At 40.2% G+C, this 21,938-nt stretch overlaps 1 protein-coding gene across 3 annotated transcripts in view; it reads left to right on the forward strand.

The window, feature by feature from the left end:
• The window catches only part of INO80 (INO80 complex ATPase subunit), a 166,431-nt gene that overhangs the window by 128,236 nt on the left and 16,257 nt on the right, over window positions 1–21,938 (forward strand). For all 3 annotated transcript variants that reach the window (XM_061611396.1, XM_061611394.1, XM_061611395.1), the window contains exons 28-33: window positions 2,017–2,111; window positions 6,341–6,413; window positions 8,007–8,165; window positions 9,084–9,186; window positions 12,582–12,670; window positions 14,239–14,394. In XM_061611396.1, the coding sequence (XP_061467380.1) occupies window positions 2,017–2,111; window positions 6,341–6,413; window positions 8,007–8,165; window positions 9,084–9,186; window positions 12,582–12,670; window positions 14,239–14,394 (675 nt within the window). The remainder of the gene's footprint in view (window positions 1–2,016; window positions 2,112–6,340; window positions 6,414–8,006; window positions 8,166–9,083; window positions 9,187–12,581; window positions 12,671–14,238; window positions 14,395–21,938) is intronic.

Here is a 21,938-nt window from a genome sequence, read left to right on the forward strand (position 1 = left end):
AGTAGTACAGTTCTGCCATTGGAGGGTTGTAGAAAGTGGAGTCCCCCCAAGTATCAGTATTGGGACCTGTGCTTTTTAACTTGTCCATAAACACTCTAGAGTTAGAGGTGAGCAGTGAGATGGCCAAGTTTGCTGATGATACTAAATTGCTCAGGGTTGTTTAAACAAAAAGGTATTGTGAAAAGTTCCAAAAGGACCTCTCCAAACTGAGTGAATGGGAGGTAAAATGGCAAATACAGTTCAATGTAAACAAATCTAAAGTGATGCATGTCGGAACAAAAAAACTTAATTTCACTTATACGCTCATGGGGTCTGAACTGGCAGTGACTGACCAGAAATGAGACCTTGAGGTCATCATAGATAGCTTGATGAAGAAGTCAACCTAGTTTGCAGCAGTTGTGAAAAAAGCAAATTTCATGCTAGGGATCATTAGGAAAGGAATTGAAAATAAAACTGCTAATATCATAATGCTATTATACAAATCTATTGTGTGACCATGTTTGGAATACTGTGTGCAGTTCTGGCCGCCTCACCTCAAAAAAGATATTGTAGAGTTGGAAAAGGTTCAGAAAAAGGTAACCCAAATGATCTTGCGCTCAGGTCCTGGTTGTGGGCTTCTTAAAAGCATCTGATAAGCCACTATGTGAATAGGATGCTAAACTAGATATGCCACTGGCCTGATCCAACAGACTCTTCTTATGTTCTTACATTTGAATGTGACCATTGAGTCACCCAATTGCCCAGCATCACAACCTTCCTGGCAAGGAATCCTCAAAGCCTGACCTGTCAACAGGGTGGAGAGAAAAGGCTCAGAAGGTCAGGCAAAGGAAGAGAACCACAGATAGCTCCCTCTTCCTGAGTGGACGCCTTTGCCAGTTGGAGATAGACAGAGAGGAAGCAGCGGTGGCATGAGCAGCTGCTGGTGCCAGCTGGGAAATCTCTGTGTGTGCGAGAGAGAGTGCAGCTGGTACTACAGACTTTGCCCTTGGAAGCAGCAGTGGGAGCTGCTTGCAGGCGCCAGGAAGAAGGGAGTTGGGCCGGGAACTGCATGGCGGGAATCTGCCTCTTTGCCACACTTACCTCTCCCACATTAGATCTCTCGATGCCCCTTTTCCTCTGCCGTCTCCTTTCTCACCATTGATCTTCTTCCAGAGGGATTCCAAACCTGATCAGCCTGTCTTTGCTTGCTAATGTGAAATTGACCAGGCGAAGGGAAGGAGAGGCCAGCATGTGTGAAACTGGTCAGCCTGTGTTTACTTGTTAACTCACATGCCCCCTGTGTGAACTGCATTCAGCAGGGAGGAGGCAGAGTGAGCGGGTGGCAGCAGCAACAGCGAGTGGGTGCATTGCAGGAGGCAGAGATATGCACTCCAGGCAGCACATCAGCTGGCTGGGGATCAGCAGTGGAGGGAGGGTAAGGGGAGGAAGACACGGGCTGTCTGGAAGTGTGGCAGGGGATGGAGGGACAGACAGGCGGGAGGAGAGGAGTGCAATGGTTGGATGGACTGATAGGTAGACAGGTTGAAATAGGGACAGAGTGTGTGCGTCTTTGTTTACTAACAAACCAATAAAAGCAAAAAATAGCAGTAAAATAGCAAACATGGACCCTAACTGCCTGCCAGTTTGGCAGGATGCTTTCCAGGCCTACTCCACCAAGTGGATCCCAACCCTATAACCAAGGCCATATAGGTCAGAAATAGTTATGTGGTGTAAATGAATATTAACTTGAATGGTGACTCACAAAGTACCTACATGACACAGGCTTCCTGAGCACCTCAGTCTTTTTTAATGATGTCATTTGACAGGTTCAGAATTAGTATGTTGTAGCCAGACTTTTCAGTACAAACAATTTTTCTTTTGCATTCAATTTTACATTTGTAGCTTTCTGGCATATCAGAAGCCCCCACAATATTATTTGCCACTGTGATGTTCAAAACTACTATGATTTTCTGTGCTATTGAAAATCTAGGCATAAAATTTAAAACTGAATCAAATTTTGTTCTGGGTTTCTTGTAGGAGTACATGGTTTACAGGAAGCATACATATATGCGGTTAGATGGCTCTTCAAAAATCTCCGAAAGAAGGGATATGGTAGCTGACTTTCAGAACAGGTATTTTTTTCTTTATTTTGCAACTTATTTATAGTGATGATAAGTGTTGATAATAAGTGTTGATAAGTAGGGGAAGCCTGCTTACCTGGGGATTTGGAAACTACTGGTTGGTTAATGTTGGGACTCCTCTTTTCCTGCTTATAGGAATATGCTTATGCTATTCATCAATCAAGGAGTGATGGAAGAGAAGAACCAGAAAATCTCTGTAAATGAAACTCCACAGGCAAACTATACTTTTGCTATCATTTTTCAGCATCTGGACATAGGGTTGAAAGGATCCACTAGGGCTTTTCTACTTCTTCCTTTCCATCACTCTTTTAATAGAAAACTCAAGTGGTGCGTTCCAACAGGATTATAGCCAGACAAGACCACTGAGAAAAAAGAGGAAGATACCTACATGTTCAGAGGAACCCCAAGGTTTGCATAAATACAAAAAAAACTCTTAAAAAAAGAAACCTAAGGGGACAAAAAACCCACATCCAAAACAATCTCAGGAGGACTCAGGATGCTCATTAGCCACAGAGTGTTTGAAAGAATGCTTCTATTAGGAGAGTACATTACAACATTTTGTTGCAGGTCCAACTTACTCTTTCTGATGCTAAATAGCTCTGCTGATCAGAAAAATAAATTGTTGGGTGAAGTGCTTCTTTATGTTTGAATGCTAAGGTTTTAATTCCTGAAAACCAGCTCTCATAAGGCCAGCACAACTTACAAAGTTATACATGAAAGAAACAATAATGTTTGTATCGCTCATTTTACCGGATCTACTTCCAATCCAATATAAAGTTAACACAGAAAATGCAGGTTACTTGTGCCACGGATAAAGCCACAATTAAGGGCTATTATGTGCATTGTTATTTAATTTTTGCAGATTGTATTTTGTATTGTTTTATTGATGCATTTTTATATTGTATTTTATATTTGTGTTTTTTTGTAAGCCACCTTGAGGGCCTTCGGCCAAAAGGTGGGATATAAATAAACTAATAATAATAATAATAATAATAATAATAATAATAATATAATAAAGATATCTCAGCTTTCTAACAAGAATGAAAAATAATAGGCAGCTGTTGGAGGGTTGCAGATTGCTTAGCAGTGTTGCCACCCTGTGGAACATACTATCTTGTACTTTCATTGTTATGGAACATAACTTGGTATCTCTGAAACTTGCAGTTTACTTTACTATAATATGATGCTTAATAATTAGAACATCATCTGGGTATCACTGTTCTTTCACAAACTAAGTGGTCCTATGCCATGAAATTAAAAGTATGTGTGCTTACATTGTCAGGGATGTTATCTGGGATGTTAAGCTGCAGTTCTAAAGGTAAAGTAAGAACTATGCAAATACACACCAACCCTAAAGTCTTATAAGTCCCTCAGACAGTTATTTTTTAATGATATGGAAAAAGGCCTCTTCTGACAGTAATTTTTTTCAAATTATCTCCACCCAAACCTTTCCCATGTGCTCGGTCATATAGTCAAAGTACTATAAGAATTACATAGAAATACATATATATTATTTTCAGATTATTGCAGTTAGTGTGAAGCCAGAAAGTTCTTCTCCAATTCTTGATTTGCTGCAAAAGTATCTGGGTATTGCTGGTACATGTGATACTTATTCAACATCATAATGGATAGTGTGGAGAAATTTCAAGAGGAGGAGGAGTGGATATGAATGGCCCTGTTTAGTGACTGTTTTCTTTTGTGGGAAATATTTTAGTTTGTGGTAGCTTTTCCTGTGTTCTTCCTTATTTTGATAGTCTGAGTTTGTTTTCATTATGGCCGTGAATCCTCAGACTAACTCTAGCCACTGTTATCACCTTGCAACATGAAGTGGTTAGATTTGATGAAAAACAATAATCTAGGTCAGTCTTCCCCAACCTGGTGCCCTCCAGAAGTTTTAGACTACAACTTCCACCAGCCCAAACCATCATGGCCAATGGCCAGGGAGGACTGGAGTTGTAGTCCTAAGCATCTGGAGGGCATCATGTTAGGGAAGGTTGATCTAGCCACTTGCAGCAAAGAATGGAGGAAGCAGTGAGCATAGTGTGAAGAATGAATTCTCCAAAAGACCCCTCTATCTGAAGGAAATTTGGTACAATTTTTTTAAAAGTCCAAAGAAAGCCAGTCTCTTCACATTTGGCTCCTGATTGTCCTGCCCAGAGCTGTAGGATTCAGACTGAGGCAAGGTGATGTCTTTTTTTCTTTTTATTAAAGTTATGGTTACATCCAAAGCGGTGCTGTTCATATACCTGTCTACTCTGACTCACTACTTTCCCTAACTATCCTAACTAAGCAGTCTGCAGCGTTTGGAGAGAGCTGACTCAGCACGTGTGCCTTGGAAGACACCAGCTTAAGTAGGGAAGGTTTTCGTATGTAAGCTGTGACTCTGCCTGAGTTCCACCCTTTGAAAGTCTCTCTTCTCGTGCCTCCTTGTGCAGGGGGGGCGAGTCTCAGACAGCACATCCAACAGCGGGACTTCGCTAGGTGACAGCACAGCTTCTGGAAGCTGGATGCTGATTGGCTGGGAAACATTTGAAGTGTCTGATGGGGATTTCTGCATGGGCAGTTGGACTCGCAGGAGGGGCAGGAACTGCCTCCGTGGAAGTGCTGGGCATGGGAGTTTGAGGTCTGCCAGAACCTCCCCGCTCGTCTCCCTTGCTCTAGCTCCCCAAGGAGCCTTGTCATAAGAACATAAGAAGAGCCTGCTGGATCAGGCCAGTGGCCCATCTAGTCCAGCATCCTGTTCTCACAGTGGCCAACCAGGTGCCTGGGGAAAGCCCGCAAGCAGGCTTTGTCCTCATCTGACTTCCCTCCCTGATCTAGCTCTCCCTCCGACTGGGGCACAACACTGATCTAGCTAACAAAATATTTGTTCAGAGTTTAAATGTAGCTTTCTGAGCACTTATCTGTGCATTATCTTCCGATGTGTGGTCACCTGTAGAATAAAGGTAGAGCAGACTAGGGAAAATAAAATTCAAAACCTAGTATGTAATCATCTTTATTCTTTAGAGCGATTGAGGGCCACATAGGCAAATCTTTTGAGCAGCAATCTTTTGGGGGGGAAAAACGTTTATTAGATAACCCATGAATAAGGAATGAAAATCATGCATTAATGTTGAATTGACACTTATTTGCAAAATTATTTTCTTAATATTTTGAGAGAAAGGATTATAAACATTAGAAATTCATTTTACACATTCTCTAAGGTGCTGTTGATCCATGATTAATGGGGGGAATTAGTTTTAGCTATCAATCAGATTGATACGCAGCCAGCAGTATGAACAAGACTTTTGGTTACTTATTATATGTGCTACCAGGAAGAAAAGGACATCTAACAGCTTTACTAGCAAGTCTTTTGTATAATATTCTCTCTTTTGTTTCATTCAGACATTATTTCCTGCAGATCCCTCCCCCAATTTCCATGCCCCAAAAGGAATAATATTTATATTATGGGTTGGATCTGGACAACTCTTCAACAGCTGCCTATGAAATCAATGTGGCTAAGTCATAACTAACATGTCTTACTGATTTTTAGTGAGACTGAAATGTTACATACTGAGCAGTCCTAAGTGGGACTGGGAAGAAGTAAAGTGGCAGTTCTCATCCCAAGTCCTGCAGGCTCACACCAGCAAGCACAGAAAGGGGAGCAGGAAGTTCTTTCTATTTTCTTGTTATGTCTTTTCCTAACTACCATAGCTAAGGTAGATCTAGCTCCTCATCTGGTCTGCGGGGCTTTGGATCCAGCTAATCCAAAACCACTGAAGCCCTGCGCCCTCCTCCAGAACAATCTGTTTCTGGGCATTCCTCTCACTACTGTCAGCAATAACCTTTTGCCCACTAAGGCACTGCTGAGGCCTCAACTGTGGCGGAGCGCTCCTCTCCACCAGCAGAGGCTGACAGAGTAGCACCTATGTGCCATTCTACCCCACCACCATCCGCAGCCATCAACAAGAGGGGACTTATGGTTGCATTCTTAGTCTGGATCCAGCTCTATGCCTATTTATTAACAGGATGTATATAGCATTTAATGAATCATTCACTATTGAATATTTAAAAAATTAACTGTTCAAAACAATTTAAAGTCAACCAAAATGACTACATTAATATTAAAGGGTTGCTTGTGTTAAAATCTTCCTGAATGTCATATATAATGTTTATGTAGCAGCATAACTGAAATGGATGCTTTTGTTTCCTCTCTCTCCCCCAACCCTTTCTTTCTGTAGGAATGATATATTTGTGTTCTTGTTAAGCACAAGAGCTGGTGGCTTAGGCATTAACCTTACAGCTGCTGATACCGTAAGTAAACAACCTGGTTTGAAAATGTTATCAACACTGTATTCCAGGATAGTTTGCACTCAGCAGAAATGAAGAAGTACTAAAACAGGATATTTGATATGTGAACAAAAGCATAAAGTTTCTATGGACTGATTAATTAAAACTGTACCCACCCATCTTTCCAGGTTAGAGCTAGGATTTGCCTGGTAGTACAGAATTATTCAATATTCATATTATGTTTCACTTCCTTTGCTTTCCTGAATCAGAACATTACATCTGTTTCTTGCATTGTGTTTTCCCAGTATGAAAATAATTGCAGTGTAGCAAAAGATGTGTGCATATACTATCATATATGAAGTGTTATGACTGTCCAACCGTCTAAACCTGAAAAGTAAACAATTTGCACCCCACTTCAAATGTGAATCATGTACATGCTTTTTCCTACATAGAGATGATCTCAGCACTGAAAATAGTAGGGTATAAAACAAATAATTCTGGTCTTATTCAGCCATCTTAGTCAAAATAAAGAGTAGTGATTTCAGTTAAAACAAGGACCACTAGGTTCCATGGTGTGGAGTTAATTGCAGTAATTTTCTGGCAGGCAGCATTGCATAACATGTTAGTCTGATGTGAATTTTAACATCAAATTGAAAAGGTACTGAAAATGGGGGTTTTAATCTGGATTGTTACATAATTTTAAATAATTGTTATACTCTAGTAAATGTTGTCCAGAAATGTTAAATGGAAACAGTATGGAGTGGTTATGATCATACTCACAATTCAAAATGCACCAAAAGTTCAATGTGTGTTTTACAAAGATAGATCAATATATAGCTATGAAAGTACGTAGAATTTCAGAATGTAGTCAGCAAGTGTATTTGCTGCGAGTTTCATTATTTAAGTGAATGAAGCTGCCACATTGGGAATTTTTTTCTTTCTTAATTTAGCCTCCTCTTCAGCTAACTGTTTCTCTCACAGCCGCCTACCCCGGATATTCTGAAGAGTGGCAAGGCATTTTAAGAATAAAAAAGCTGCCTCTGTGGAGCAGAGGGGAACACTACAGCATATTTCAGCTGTTTCTCGTGGTCTTTTAGAGCTTGGAGAAGCAATAGTAGTAGTTTCAAAATACTCATTCTCCAGTCCATAAGAGAGAACTTCAGCAGCTCTTTGACCCAGTTTTTTCAGGTGTTCTTCCAACCCTTAAAGGGACAGGTGAGACAGTTGCAATAGTATTCAAGCCTCTTTCTGTCCAAAGAAAGGAGCACAACAGCGACATCATGGCTGCATACTTTCCCCCTCTCAGCTTTTGATAGGCTAGGAAACATCCCACAGTGCAACTGTTACTGCTTTCCTTTGCTTTTTTTTTCTTGCACTGGAATGTGCATCACTCCCTGTTTAACACTCATGGGGGGGACATGCTGCTGCAGCTACTATTACCACTCTATCAGCCCTGGGGTAAATGGTTCTTCCTATGCTAACCTACTTAACAGAATCATTCTGAGAGCAAAGACAAGACAGTTTACTTTAAATTTAAAGCACAATCCAAGCTATAAGTGGTGATCATAGAATCATTTTTGTATTTGTAACTTTTCCCCCTCCAAAATGCCCTGACAGGTAATTTTCTATGACAGTGACTGGAATCCAACAGTAGATCAGCAGGCCATGGATCGAGCTCACAGGTTGGGTCAGACAAAACAGGTCACTGTGTACCGGTTGATTTGTAAAGGCACCATCGAGGAACGCATTTTGCAGAGGGCCAAGGAGAAAAGTGAAGTAAGAGTAACAAATTATAGAATAATGGAAATATAGTAAAAGGGATAGCAAAGAAGTTGAACTGTGATTGCTAAGAAATCAGACATTCATCTCCAGCAAAGAGAATATCATATAATTGCCGGGGAGGCGGTGTTACCTTACAAAGAAAATATTGCCCATCCTGATGGGACCTCTCCATGTCTCATAAACTAATAACTCAGTTAAATGACGGCCTAAGTATGCTACCAGATAAATAGCTACTAGTTCGCTAGACTTTGCTTTATATGCCTGTTATGCAGTGTAGCATTCTGCAATAATGGGTAGATTGTACATAGCACCAAGTTCTTGACAATTTAGCATGCACACATACCTTCTTTTGCCACGGAGTGCCTCTTGGAATGAGAATTACAGGCTCACATCACTGGTACAAACTTGTGACTACTGAAAACTTCAAGGGAGATCTTACCATCTATCAGAGCTGTTTCAAATGAGTTTGTTGAGCTGATTTTGTCCAGTCCCACTTCTGTGCACTGAGTTACCAACACGCTTGTCTCCCTTTGTTTTCATTTGGACCCAATAGGTCCATGATACTTGAATTAAGAGTCAAACCCCAATGCACTAGTATGTCGGTACACCAAATAATATTGTTATTTAAAACAATTTTCAGAGGTTGAATATATAAAAATAAAATATCTATTTCACATTCAGTCTAAATAATTTGTTAAACAGAAGTATGAACTAGTACCTAGTAAGTTTATTTTGTCATATTTCATAACTATTATAATGTAACATGTTTATAACTACCAGCCCAGTCTACAACCCAAAGTGAAAGAAAGTGAACTTGCCTCATTCTTTCCCTTGATTGAATTAGTACCTCCACCTTTTCTCTTTATTGTCTCTGGCATTCAGTAATCTGAGAAGAATGTTTATTTTTCTTAGATTCAAAGGATGGTGATTTCAGGTGGCAATTTCAAACCAGACACCTTGAAACCCAAGGAGGTGGTCAGCCTACTTCTGGATGATGAGGAGCTTGAGAAAAAATGTATGTACAAGTCCATATTTTTACCTCTGTCCTACACTTCACCAGTTCCAAATGTGTGCATGTGTTCTGTTTGCTGGTTTATTTGTATCAGCAACTATAAAATGAGGTGGATGAAGGAATGTACTTTGTCTGGGGTTCCATTGCTGATGCATAAACTTCATTCCAGTGCCCCGCAGCGTGTCTGTAAAAATACAATTAAAAATCATATAGTTTTAGTTTATACCATGTTGATAATGCACTCTCACCCCAAAGTTGGTGGGGTTGTGATGCCCTTGGGTCTACTTGACACATGGTGGGATTACACTTCCATATGAGATTACTGGGACTTTCTTTTCAAGTGATGTCAGAAGTTGCCCAATCCAGTGATAGCATTTCTATCTCTGGAGAGTGACAGCAGCCCTAATATAATACATAAAGAACTGATGGTGTTTTTACTAGTGACTGCCTGTTTAAAGATTTCAGCACGGTGGAAAACTGGAGATGGACTCACTGGTGGGATAGAGTATGGGAGATTGACCTCTCAGAGCATCCCACATAATTTAGCAGGGTGGTAAGGGAGATAAATTTGATGCCACCTAGTTTCCTTTCCTATGTTATGTGAATACAGCTCCTCTTCTGTGCATACTTCAATGTCACATGTTACGCTTTAAAGAGGTATGGTAAACACTACGCCCTTGGAAGGCACTTGAGGGCTTGTCTGGTCTATTGTGTATGAATGTTATTCTTTAGATCTACAGTTTTTTGATATGGTCACTGTATGTATCCTTATACTGACTGTACAATTGGTACTTGGTACTCCACACATGTTTATTATTGTTTTGGGATCACCTGATGCTCAGGATGATCACATGTTCTTTTTTTTCCCCATTGAAAATAATAAAATGTAGGTTTTTAAAATAAATCATACAGCATCTAGCACAGTGCATTACAATGGCCACAACAGGCAAAGAAATCATTAAGTGGTCTGCCAAGACCCACAGCAATTTTCGTGATCTGTGGGGGGGAAAGTTTGGGATTCACTGTACTGTAGTTTGGAACCAGACTAAGTTAGTCACACTTAGATCCCATTGAAATCATTGTGAAAAGATAGTCATGACTAGGTTATTTCCCATTAATTTCAGTGAGAGTTATTTGCAACTACTTAATCTGGATCCAACCCTTTGTATGTCCATTGAGTGTCAAGGTTAAAGGTGTTTCTGTTTAAAACAGAGTGCTGTTTTACTTTGTTCACATATGCCTTGCTATAAAGTCTTCCCAGAGAGGTTTTAAACTACTATGGGAATCCCCAGGTTTAAAGTACTGTGGTGGGAAATCCTCTTGTCCTTAAAACTTCAAACAGTTTGGCAGTGGAAAGAAGGAAGGGTGGAAAAAGAGACATCACTCATTGCCATATGTGTGATGTGAGGCTGCTGTTGCTACTAGCACTTCTGCTAAAATTGACACTGAGCCAAAGCATGCAGCTCAAGGATCAGTCAAAAAGGGAACCCAGTATTTCTTCTGTTTTTAAAAAGGAACATGGAAGTAAGACAGGAAAATGAGTCTCCTAAGCTTAGTTTTCTTTTGCCTTTTGGTGAAATGTAAACCTGTGTGAGAGAGGCAATTTGCAATTCAAGCTTCAGATTAAAACCTTGTTTTAATCTGCAAACTGTGTATTATTTGTTTGTTTATTTATTTATTTATTTATTATTTGGTTTATATCCTGCCCTTCCTCCCAGTAGGAGCCCAGGGCAGCAAACAAAAGCACTAAAAACACTTTAAAACATCATAAAAACAGACTTTAACATATATTAAAACAAAACATCTTTAAAAACATATTTTTTTTAAAAAGGTTTAAAAATGTCTTTAAAAAAGAAAGGTTTAAAAACATATTAAAAAGCAATTCCAACACAGACTGGGATAAGGTCTCAACTTAAAAGGCTTGTTCAAAGAGGAAGGTCTTCAGTAGGTGCCGAAAAGATAACAGAGATGATGCCTGTCTAATATTTAAGGATAGGTGCCACTACACTAAAGGTCCTTTTCCTATATTGTGCAGGACAGACCTCCTGATAAGATGGTATCTGCAGGAGACCCTCACCTGTAGAATGCAGTGATCGACTGGGTATATAAGGGATAAGACAGTCTTTCAGGTATCCTGGTCCCAAGCTGTATAGGGCTTTGTACACCAAAACTAGAACCTTGAACTTCGTCCAGTAGCTAATAGGTAGCACGTGCAATTCTTTCAGCAGTGGGGTGACATATTGGTGGTACCTTGCCCCGGTTAGCAGTCTCGCCGCCGCATTTTGCACCATCTGCAGCTTCCGGACCAACCTCAAAGGCAGCCCCACATACAGCACATTACAGTAATCCAGCCTGGAGGTTACCAGTGCATGGACGACAGTGGTTGGGCTATCCCCACAGTCTCTCTGTCTTGCTAGGATTCAGACTCAGTTTATTGGCCCTCATCCAGCCCACCACTGAGTCCAGGCAGCAATCCAGGGGTTGCATGGCCTCTCCTGATTCAGATGTTACAGAGAAATAGAGCTGGGTATCATCAGCATACTGCTGACACCTTGCCCCAAACCTCCTGATGACCGCTCCCAAAGGCTTCATATAGATATTAAACAGCATGGGGGACAAGATGGTACCCTACGGCACCCCACAGCACAACTGCCAGGGAGCCAAAAGACAATCACCCAGTGCTATTCTCTGAAAACAACTTTGGAGATAGGATCGGAACCACTGTAAAACAGTGCCTCCAATACCTATCCCACCAAGTCGACCCACAAGGATACCATGGTCAATGGTATTAAAAGCCACTTAGAGATCAAGTAAGAGAAACGGTCGCATCCCCCTGTTCTTCTCCCGATAAAGGTCATCCATCAGGGCGACCAAAGCTGATTCAGTCCCATAACCAGGCCTGAACCCAGACTGGAACGGGTCAAGATAATCTGTTTCATCCAAGAGTATTTGCAATTGCTGGACCACAACCCTCTTAATCACCTTCCTAAGAAAATTTTGAGCGGTGTCCAAGAAGTAGTTCCATTAGCACAAGGACTTCTGACTACACAATGAAAGTTCCTCTCTCTCCTCTTCCCCCACACTCCACAAAAAGAAATCTGTTCTGGGGGTTCCCCCAACCCTCCAAAGCAGATTTTGGGAGGGCACAGAGAGTTCAAGGAGATGAGAAGGAGGGGAACTTCTGTTGTGCAATCAGAAGTCCTTGTGCTAACAGAACTACTTCATTGGATTATCACCCTTAGTTTTTGGTCTGATAGTATCCGCTTTTTTGAGGAAGAAATTGCCACAATAGAAAGGCACAAAGGTTCATTGTTTGGGCAAAAGGATTCAGCTGGGCCCTTAAGTTTTGCAAGAATTTTTGCACTTACAAAGATTTCTGTCTATTTCTTTTCTGGTAGTGCGTCAGCGTCAAGAGGAGAAGCGACAGCAGGAGGAGACAAATCGTGTGAAAGAGCGTAAACGAAAGAGGGAAAAATATGCTGAAAAGGTATTTCCAACATACTCCTGTTATTTTGTTCCATTAATGCTTTGCATATTATCTTCAGGAGCAGTAAGGTCATCTGTCCCACTTGGGTTGGTTTTAGTGTTTGCCTGGGCAGTGAGGTTCAATCTGCCTGGGACAGCAAGTGAGGTAAAATTTCCAATGGATATGTCTCTGTTCTTTTCTAAAACGTTGTTCTTCCCTGTTTTGTTTTATAATTACTTTTTCCTACACAAGATTACTTCAGACTTGGGGGAGGGGGGATTTAGTAATTCTAATTTGATTGAAGCTCCCTTTTGAAGAGAATGAATTCTCGTTTAAGTATCAGTTTTGCTATCTGAAATGAATTTTCCTGTAATAATAATACTTGAGAATATGTCTACCTTTGGAATAACCAGGGGTTGATGAACGTTAGTTCAGCAACATCTGGAGGGCCAAAGGTTCCCTGCACTTTATATAAATAATTAAAATTATCTAAAAAAAACTTGATAAAACTGTTTGCGTGAGAACTGCAGCACTGTTTCTTCTCAAATTAGAAAAATGGTTATTCCAAAGGTACACATATTGTGTTGGCCACTGGCTTACATAGTTTTAAAAGGATAAGACCATGGATAGTCAACGTGGTGCCCTGCAGATATGGTTGGACTCTAACTCCCATCAGCCCCAGCCGCTAGGACCAATGTTCAGAGATGATGGGAATGCAGTATAGCAAAATCTGGAGAGCACCATGTTTGCCACCCGTAGATTAGACAAATTAATGGAGGATAGGTCTATTAACAGCTATTAGTCATGATCCCTTAGTGGAACATGCATGTTTAAGAGGCAAATATGAATATCAGTTACATGGGGACAAAGTAGGGACCTGTTACCTTCATGTTCTGCTTGTAAGATTTCTAGAGGCATCTCAACATTGTTGGAAACAGAATGCCAGATTAGAGAGACCTTTCAGTCTGATCCATCAGTGCTCTTCTTACTTTCTCTTAACATTAATGTGAAAGTCACAAATCAAAAACTGTTGCTTTTTTTCTCAGGGGTTGCCAGTGTGGTGCCCTCCAAATGTTGTGGACTATAACTCCCATCACAATTTGTCATGCTGGCTGAAGTTGATGGGAATTGGAATACAAAACATCTGGAGGGGACCACATTGGCTACCCCTAGTCTAGATGATTGTTGGTAGGATTCAGCTAATTACATTGCGTTGTGTGGTAGACTGGTACTTTGCCTGATTTTTAGCTAGAGATTAATGAATTCTGTCAATTTCAGTTTCTCATTTTTCTGCTCTGGAGTTCAGTTTGCCACATCTCTGCATAGGTTTGTGATTTTTTTGTTTTCTCACAAAAACCTGTCAGCATTCTGGTCCTCATTTCTTCTAATATGCACAATTTTGCGAGCAGTGTTCCCTAATTTAATGCAATTTTGTATGTTATTTTACTCTTATATGCATTTTTATGCACATTTCTAACTAAAATAATAATTTTAGTTCACTTTTTTTGGTTGGAGAACTGCATCACAAAATTCAGAGAAGTGCCTACTTTCCAGGCATTGTGATGATTGTTTCTTTTATTTGATTGCAGAAGAAAAAGGAAGATGAGTTAGATGGGAGGAAAAGGAAAGAAGGCATGAATCTAGTGATCCCGTTTGTTCCATCTGCAGATAATTCCAACCTCTCAGCTGATGGGGATGAATCATTTGTTAGTGTAGACTCTGCCGTGCCTAGCCCTTTCAGTGAGGTGAGTATTTCTTTACAATACCGTAGGACTATTTCATACATGACACATGAGATTATCACAGTACGGGAAGATGCATTTGTATAGGATGTAAAAGCCTTTATTTTGACATGCAGTGAAATAAGCTCTTACATAGTACTTCATACTTGTCAAAGTACCTTTTTTCTGTTTTAAAAATTATCCCAGGAAAGCAGCCCTCAATCTTTCCGGTTTCTGAGCACCTTATTTCTGCCTATATCTCATAACGTTATAGAATTAAGTATGGCACAACTCATTATTGATAATTTAAACATCTGATTCCAAAGCATTAATACATTTGTTCTCTCCTCTTACCTGCTGCTCACAGTTGTCTTGACGTGCCTTTTCCATGTTGTCCCATTCTAGTATGGGGAGTGTGCTCGTTCTGCATCCTCTTCTATTTGATATCTTGTCAGAACTCTCTTATGCTGGCCTGCCATCTATCTCTTAATAGATCCAACACTCCCAGGTTATTCTATCCAGCTAACTCATTGATGGGTTGCCAAGTAAAGTGAGAGGAGAATAATAATTGTGGTCTGTAATGATCCTCAGTGTTAATTTTTTTAGGGCCTCACATTTTCCTTCAACTCAAAGCCTCCTGGAAATATGAATAAAAAAAAAATATTGCATGGTTTACACCTTTTCTCAATAGCTGCATTAAATGGTATAGTGGCTGTTTGCAGATGTAACATTAAGACCCAGAATGGCTTGTTTATTTACCCATACTATCACATTTTATGCTGGCTCACACAGCTTCAGTGTCCCACTTTTTCCTTAGTCATGTGGGGCACAAATCACAGAGTGACCGGCTTAGAGTTATGTCTGAACCATCACTTGTGGTTTATTTCTCTACAAACAAACCATGATCTGAGCCCAAGGTTTGTTCTTGGCTTTCCCAGTCATCATTTGTTTGGGAAAAATAAGCTATGAGCACTCGTTTGAATGTAATGCTAAGCCAGCCACTCCATGGTTTGCTTCCTCACTTGACTCTGGGCTGTTTGCTGGTGCATGCACACAGCTCATGTGTAATATGGTTAAATAAGCCTTGCTTCATGGCTTAGTGTTAGATCCAAGCATGGCCATTATGTAGCTAAATTAGAGTTTTCACCATGGTGCAGTCTTTTTGGTCCCCAAAGTAAAACTACATAATTCATTAGAATGAAATGCAATGACAGATGGAGCACATGGAATTGTGTTTAAAAGAATGAATATACCTGTATTTCTGGAGGGCAGCACAAGTAGATACTGGGAAAGAATAGACATCTCCCTAACCTATCTCATTCTTTTTGTATATCGGGTCAGTCCCTTCTTTCAGAACTTTACATCCCCATTACAGAAATACAGGCAACTATCTGGGCAGATGACTGACTTGGGCTGCAGACCTGTCTACTTCTATCTGGGGAAAAACCCATTGAACACAGTGAGATTTACTAATGATAATCATGGACTGGATGGGCTGTCAGCCTCCCCTGTCTCTCAGGAAACCTTGAATGAGTGCTAATGGATGGAGATGTTGTTAATTGGCAGTTCTTTCTGGCTTAGAAGGTGCAGTTTTGTTGGATGGCTGGAGTTGCACTCGCCTTGAACGACTAGGTTTGTAAATTGGGGATGCTGTCAAATCTAGATTTTCCCCAGGTAGCGATGAGACCAATTGTCCGTTCTAAAATGGCACCCATGGCACAAAGAGTCATCAGTTTAGGGTAGTATGCAAGCTGTAGACGGAGATAGCTTTACAACACTTATCCATGGTCTGGAAACTTCATGGTTAGATTACAATGACACGTTACATGGTAGGTGCGTGTTCTTGCAACCCTGTAATTGTAACGTCGCAGAGGAAGGTAAAAATAACTATACCCCTTACAGCTCACCTTATAGCTCACTATATGAGCCCCTCAAACTAAATACTAAAAGAGGAGGTCAGGGTGCCTAAAAATATACTGCGGTGGAAGGACTGTGAAAGCTGGAAAGGAAAGGAAAAGGTTTATCACCTAGTGACTAATGACTAATGTTTTAGCCGAACAGAGGAGTAGAGTAGAGGAGTAGAAGAACGGTGTTATAAAACGGCATCATAAAGCTTCCTAGAACAATATATAGCCCCAACCGTGACAACCCAAATAACCGCGACAGTTTATTTTTTTTTTACAATAATTTTTATTCAAATTTTCATAAAACATACAAAACAAAATCATAAAACATTCAAAGACAAAAAACAAAACAAAACAAAAATGATTAAACAAAAAAATAAAATGTTGACTTCCCATTTGTCGCAGATCAAATCAGTTGTAGGTCTACAATATATAACAATCCTGTCTCTTAAATTATATTATAAAATCACTTTCCTCCAGTAGTTATCTTAATTAATCATCAAATCTCATAAACATTACTTTATTCTTTCCACAAAAAGTCAAAGAGAGGTTTCAATTCTTTAAGAAATATATCTGTCAATTTTTCTCCAAATAAACATGTCGATTAATCCATCTCGTTAATAATAATAATAATCTTATTGTCATAACCATAGTCCAAATAAACATATCGATTAATCCATCTCATCAAAATCTGTTAGGTCCAATAATTTCAATAGCCATTATCCATATTAATTCCATCTTCCATCTTCAATAGTCCTGTTAAGTCCAGTAATTTCAGTGTCCAATCTTCCATTATCAGTATTCCATAATAATCTTGCTGTCATAGCCATAGTCATATAATAAGAGTCTGATGGGAATTTCCTCTATCCCAAATATTTTCTTGCCATCAATTCTGAATAGGTTGCTGAAATATTGTTGTAAAGTCATATCTGTGTTCTTCTTTTTTACAAAATGCACTGGCTCATCTCTTGAGAGTTTTTCCATTGTCACATGGCTGCAGTTAATTCCATAGATTTTCTCGATATCAAGCTCCATCACGTCATTCCAGTCCAGAAGATTATCCAAGCCATTGATAACTTTATCTCTAATATCTTCATTAATTTCTTCAGAGATAACGTTAAATTCCAAACAGTAGATTTTATTTCTGATATCCATAAACTCCAGATCTTTTTCCAATTCCACATTTGTTCCAATCTCCAGGGCTTGTATCTTCCCTTTATTTTTTCTTTTCTCATCTCTGATCTCATTCTCCTCTCTCACAGGATCCCCTATTTCTTTAAGCTCCTGCGTCATTTTGCTCAGTTCAATTTTCAGCTCCTTACTGCCCTGTCGCAGGGTTTGTTTCGTTATCTCAATCTCATCCATTATTTTCTGAAACATAATTACTTCCAGATTCTCAGCCACTTTCTTGATTGCCATTTTTAAAACCACGAAAACAAAACAAAAATAAAGAAGAACCACTTCTTATTTCAGCAACAATTGGGTTAATATTCCAGGCTTGATGACATCACAGTATAAACAGAGCAGCCTGCCTTATCTCTCTATGTTCAAGAACACAAAACAAATTTAGTTCCCAGCATCAAAACAGTTAGTGGCGTCGTGAAGAAGCAGATTCGTCAAAATAAAATAGACCAAAAAGAGAATAGTCCCAGACAATATAATGTTCCTCGGAATAGAAATCCCTCTTCTGTTTATATCTTTAGAATGCACTTCCAGGACAGCTTTTTGCAATAGAAACAGAGATAAGCTGTTAATTTCGTGAATAACAGAGAAGAGTTATAGCTCACCCAGAAGTTCTTTAAAGCTGATTCATTTGACAAATCTCTTTTTGCTGCAACAATTTAAACCAAGTAAAAAAAATAATAGAAAGAAGGGTGCTTTCCTGTTAGTCCGTTTTCTCTTTGAAGAAAAGATAAACGTATCGCATTAATCAGATAGAGCTTGTTCGGAAGTCCGTTCGGCATTGCTGGCTGGACCTTTTCTCATAAATTAATGAAATCCAGTCCTCCCAACAAAAACAGGCTTTTGAGGTTGATCTCTACGTTTCTCCCTGCCCGGGAGAAATTTCATCAGTCAAAAAAAAAATGTTCTGACTGATTTATATCTGAATAAGCTTCTTTTGAGGCGGGAGCCCGTCTCAAAAGCAGGCACAAGCGAAGTCACCCTTCCCGGAAGTCCATAACCGCGACAGTTTAAAAGCTTTCTTATCTGGAAATTTTAAAACTACAGAGGAAGAAACTGAGAACTGTGCGTGATGGTGCTAACAAGAATGACACGGAAGCTACTGAAAGACAAAGAGCCATTGCTTGAGAGTATACCTGCAAGGAAAAGCAGGCAGAGGTGCAACCAAAAACCAAAACAAAATCTTTTATCGAAATTAGAAGCAGCAGAAAAACCTCTAAGAGGCCAGAGTAAAATAACTCACTTTTTTCATTCTGCTTCAAATAAATCAACCAAAAGAGCGGCCAACGAAAGTTTATACTCTCCTTGTAATTGGACACTTACCGATAGGGGCACGATCTATACTGTTCCAGATGAATGCGTGGCTTGGAGCCTAGCTGATGAGATAGCAATCGCTGATGGAGGCTGTATAAACAAGCTAACAAACTTGCCAGTTTCTCCTATAAACACTGCCGAGAGAACCATATCGCAGCCTTCTGGCCCACCTAACATCTCAACCCCAGTGACTTCTTTGCAAACAGATAAATCAACGCCTGATGATTCTCAGCCAGATGCGCCCGAAGAGGAGATAAACAGGACTCAAATAATGCCATGTCCAAACAAGGGGATCAACACCCCTCCTGAAGAAGACCTCCCTGGAGTTACGAAAACACAATCAATGGCGAGTATCCACCACATAGTATCAAGGAATGATTATTTAATATTGGAACGGCTCCGCGCGCTGACCTCGGATATTGAGCAGGTTAAAATCTTTTTAACAGAATGTAATCATCTGCTAATGGTCCTAGTGGAATTACACCGAAAGGACGACCGACCTTCAATGAACGTGGGATCCCTTACAACTCAAAAGGAAGTAATGCCAACTGCCCCAAAAGAGGCAGTAGCAGATACCCGGATGCTTAAGAAAAATAAAGGAAGACCCACCAACACAAAAAAGAAAAGCAAGAACTTGAAAAACCTAAAACAAGTTCAAAGGAGGAAAATGAATTTTAAGAGATTATTCAAGCTGGTGGAAAACTCCAGGGTGCCGAAAGAAGGAAAGGAAAAAGGAGTACAAACAACACTAAAAAGCCTTAATATGAAGGGCGCCCCATTTGTTTTAGAGGACCCTATTATCCATGGTGAGCCCACCATCCTACCAACACAGGGCTCTGTCTCTAACAATAACCCCCAAACTCCACATACTTTCGGCCAGGACCCCTGGACGGACGTAGTTGTAAAACCAAACTATAAACAAGAAACAGCGGGAGAAATAAAGACCAGTGGATGGAACCTTGTGTTGAACCACCAAATTCTAGTACTAGCAAACTACCCTAAACCCAGAGGGTTTCTGTCACAAATAGAACGCAAACAGCACATGCTTGACCTTTTGAAAGGAACTTCGCAAAACTGTTTGACAACAGCCAATATTCAACGGGTCAAATATTTATACTACAACACTACAACAGCCCGAGCAGTAGTATCCTTTACGACCAAGGCCATTGCCGATCGAATCCTAAATAACAAGGATTGCCTTGCAAAGGACAGAATAGAGATCCTGCGATTTTTTGAAAACTAAGCTCCACCGGAGGCTTTAATTACACATACCGCTCCCTGGACTGATTGTACCCAGGAGCCGAGAAAGACCAAACAGGATATCTTGATTGACTTAGATTCGCCTAATCTAGACATTGGCTCCATCAAAGGAGACTGTACCCCAACTACCAGCAAAAGAGGGTCAATTGGCTCTGCCCAGGAATGTATCCTGAACTCAGACAAATTAAATGAATCTTTTGATGCAGAAGAATGTCTGCTGATAGACACCTTTGACTCCTTACCATTTCAAATTCGAACGGAAATATTGAGAAGAATTGATTGTCTTAAATCACATCTACTAAGTATTCAATCAAAGATGTCCAATCCACCCGGATCCGAACAAAGGACCGGAAAAGAAAGTCTGGCACAAATGGCCTCTAATCCAAAAAAGACGAAGAATAGAAGAGGCCATATGCAACAGACCTAGTGAAAGAAAGTGGACAGGTTTTTACTTCGCCCTCTCAGCGGTCTTCCATATGTACAATTCCTTCCCCTCAAAGACATCCTAAAAGTTCCATAACATGGGAGAAAATGAGATACCTTAAAGAGGAAGAGAATGGTTTGCTTGAGAAGTCTATTCCACCTAGAAACGCATCCAGGAAAACAGTAGTAACCTCCCACACTCGACCCCCAATTGAGGCTAAAGCACTTCTGCCAGTAGGTAATAAAAGGTCTGAAAATACAGTAGTACAGACACGACCCTATTCTTCAACCCCCGCAATTAATGCCTGCATATATACCTCCGCCGAAGCTGAAATGATTCTCCCAGCCTGACAACTATCTAGTCTATCTTGGAATATCATGGGCTGGGAGAACAAACTTCAAAATATGGATTTTGTCGCCTATTTACAAAAATTTAAGATTGTATGTCTCCAGGAAACTTGGACAGTAGCTGGAAAATCTCCATATCTCCATGGCTACAATGCCTTTTCTATTCCTGCGGTGAAAAATAGTTCCAAAGGAAGGGCCAGTGGAGGTTTAACAACTTTCATAGCCGTGGATTACACAGTGGATATCCAACACCTAGATGACAAGAGCTCACAGTGTATACAGATTTTAAAGATTAAGAGTAAAACTATGGACCTTTTTATCTGTGTAAACATATATTTCCCACCACCCCTGGCTAAAAAGCTGGGTCCTAATAGTATTTGGGAAAGGATGTCGGAAGTCCTTTCACAATTGGAACTCCAATTCCCAGGCTCCAGATTATTATTGTGTGGGGACTTTAATGCCAGACTCGGGGTCTTATGGTCCAATTGTGAAGCTGCCACAAACCATGGGCCCTCTTTTCAATCACCCCTGCTAGGCAGAGTTTCAAATGACATAACGTCTAACAAACAAGGCGTAAGGCTACCAGAGTTAATTCATCTCCACCACCTGGATTGCCTTCATGGCTCCGATATTGATGCATCTAAAGGCCCTGTCACCTTCTTAACAAACCGCGGTGCCAGCACAATAGACTATATGTTAACAACTGCTGCATTACGTTCTGAGATAATTAAGTTCGAGATTGGCAATAGGGTAGAAAGTGATCACTTCCCCCTTTTGTTATTCTTGCATCTCCCGCAGTCTCCACTGTCTCAACCTTTAACTATTTTGCATGAGACTCAACTCGGAGAACGGAGGAAACGCTGGTCAAATGAACTGTATTCTTCTGCCTCACATCTTCTGTCTAATAACATCCTTCAAAATCTCCAGCGTAGAATTATTGAAGCAAAATCTGAACCTTTGCCTGCTTTCCAACAAATCACGAACCACCTAAGACCACTGATGGTCCAAAAATTCCAACAAAAGAATAATCAACAACTGGGGAAAGGATGGTTTGACCATGAGTGCAGATTGGCCAGAACGCTGACGATGAATTATTCAAGACAGGCCATTAAGAACCCAATGATGTACTCGTACGAA

The sequence above is a fragment of the Rhineura floridana genome, chromosome 2, assembly GCF_030035675.1.
Source record: "Rhineura floridana isolate rRhiFlo1 chromosome 2, rRhiFlo1.hap2, whole genome shotgun sequence".
NCBI classification, from domain to species: Eukaryota; Metazoa; Chordata; class Lepidosauria; order Squamata; family Rhineuridae; genus Rhineura; species Rhineura floridana.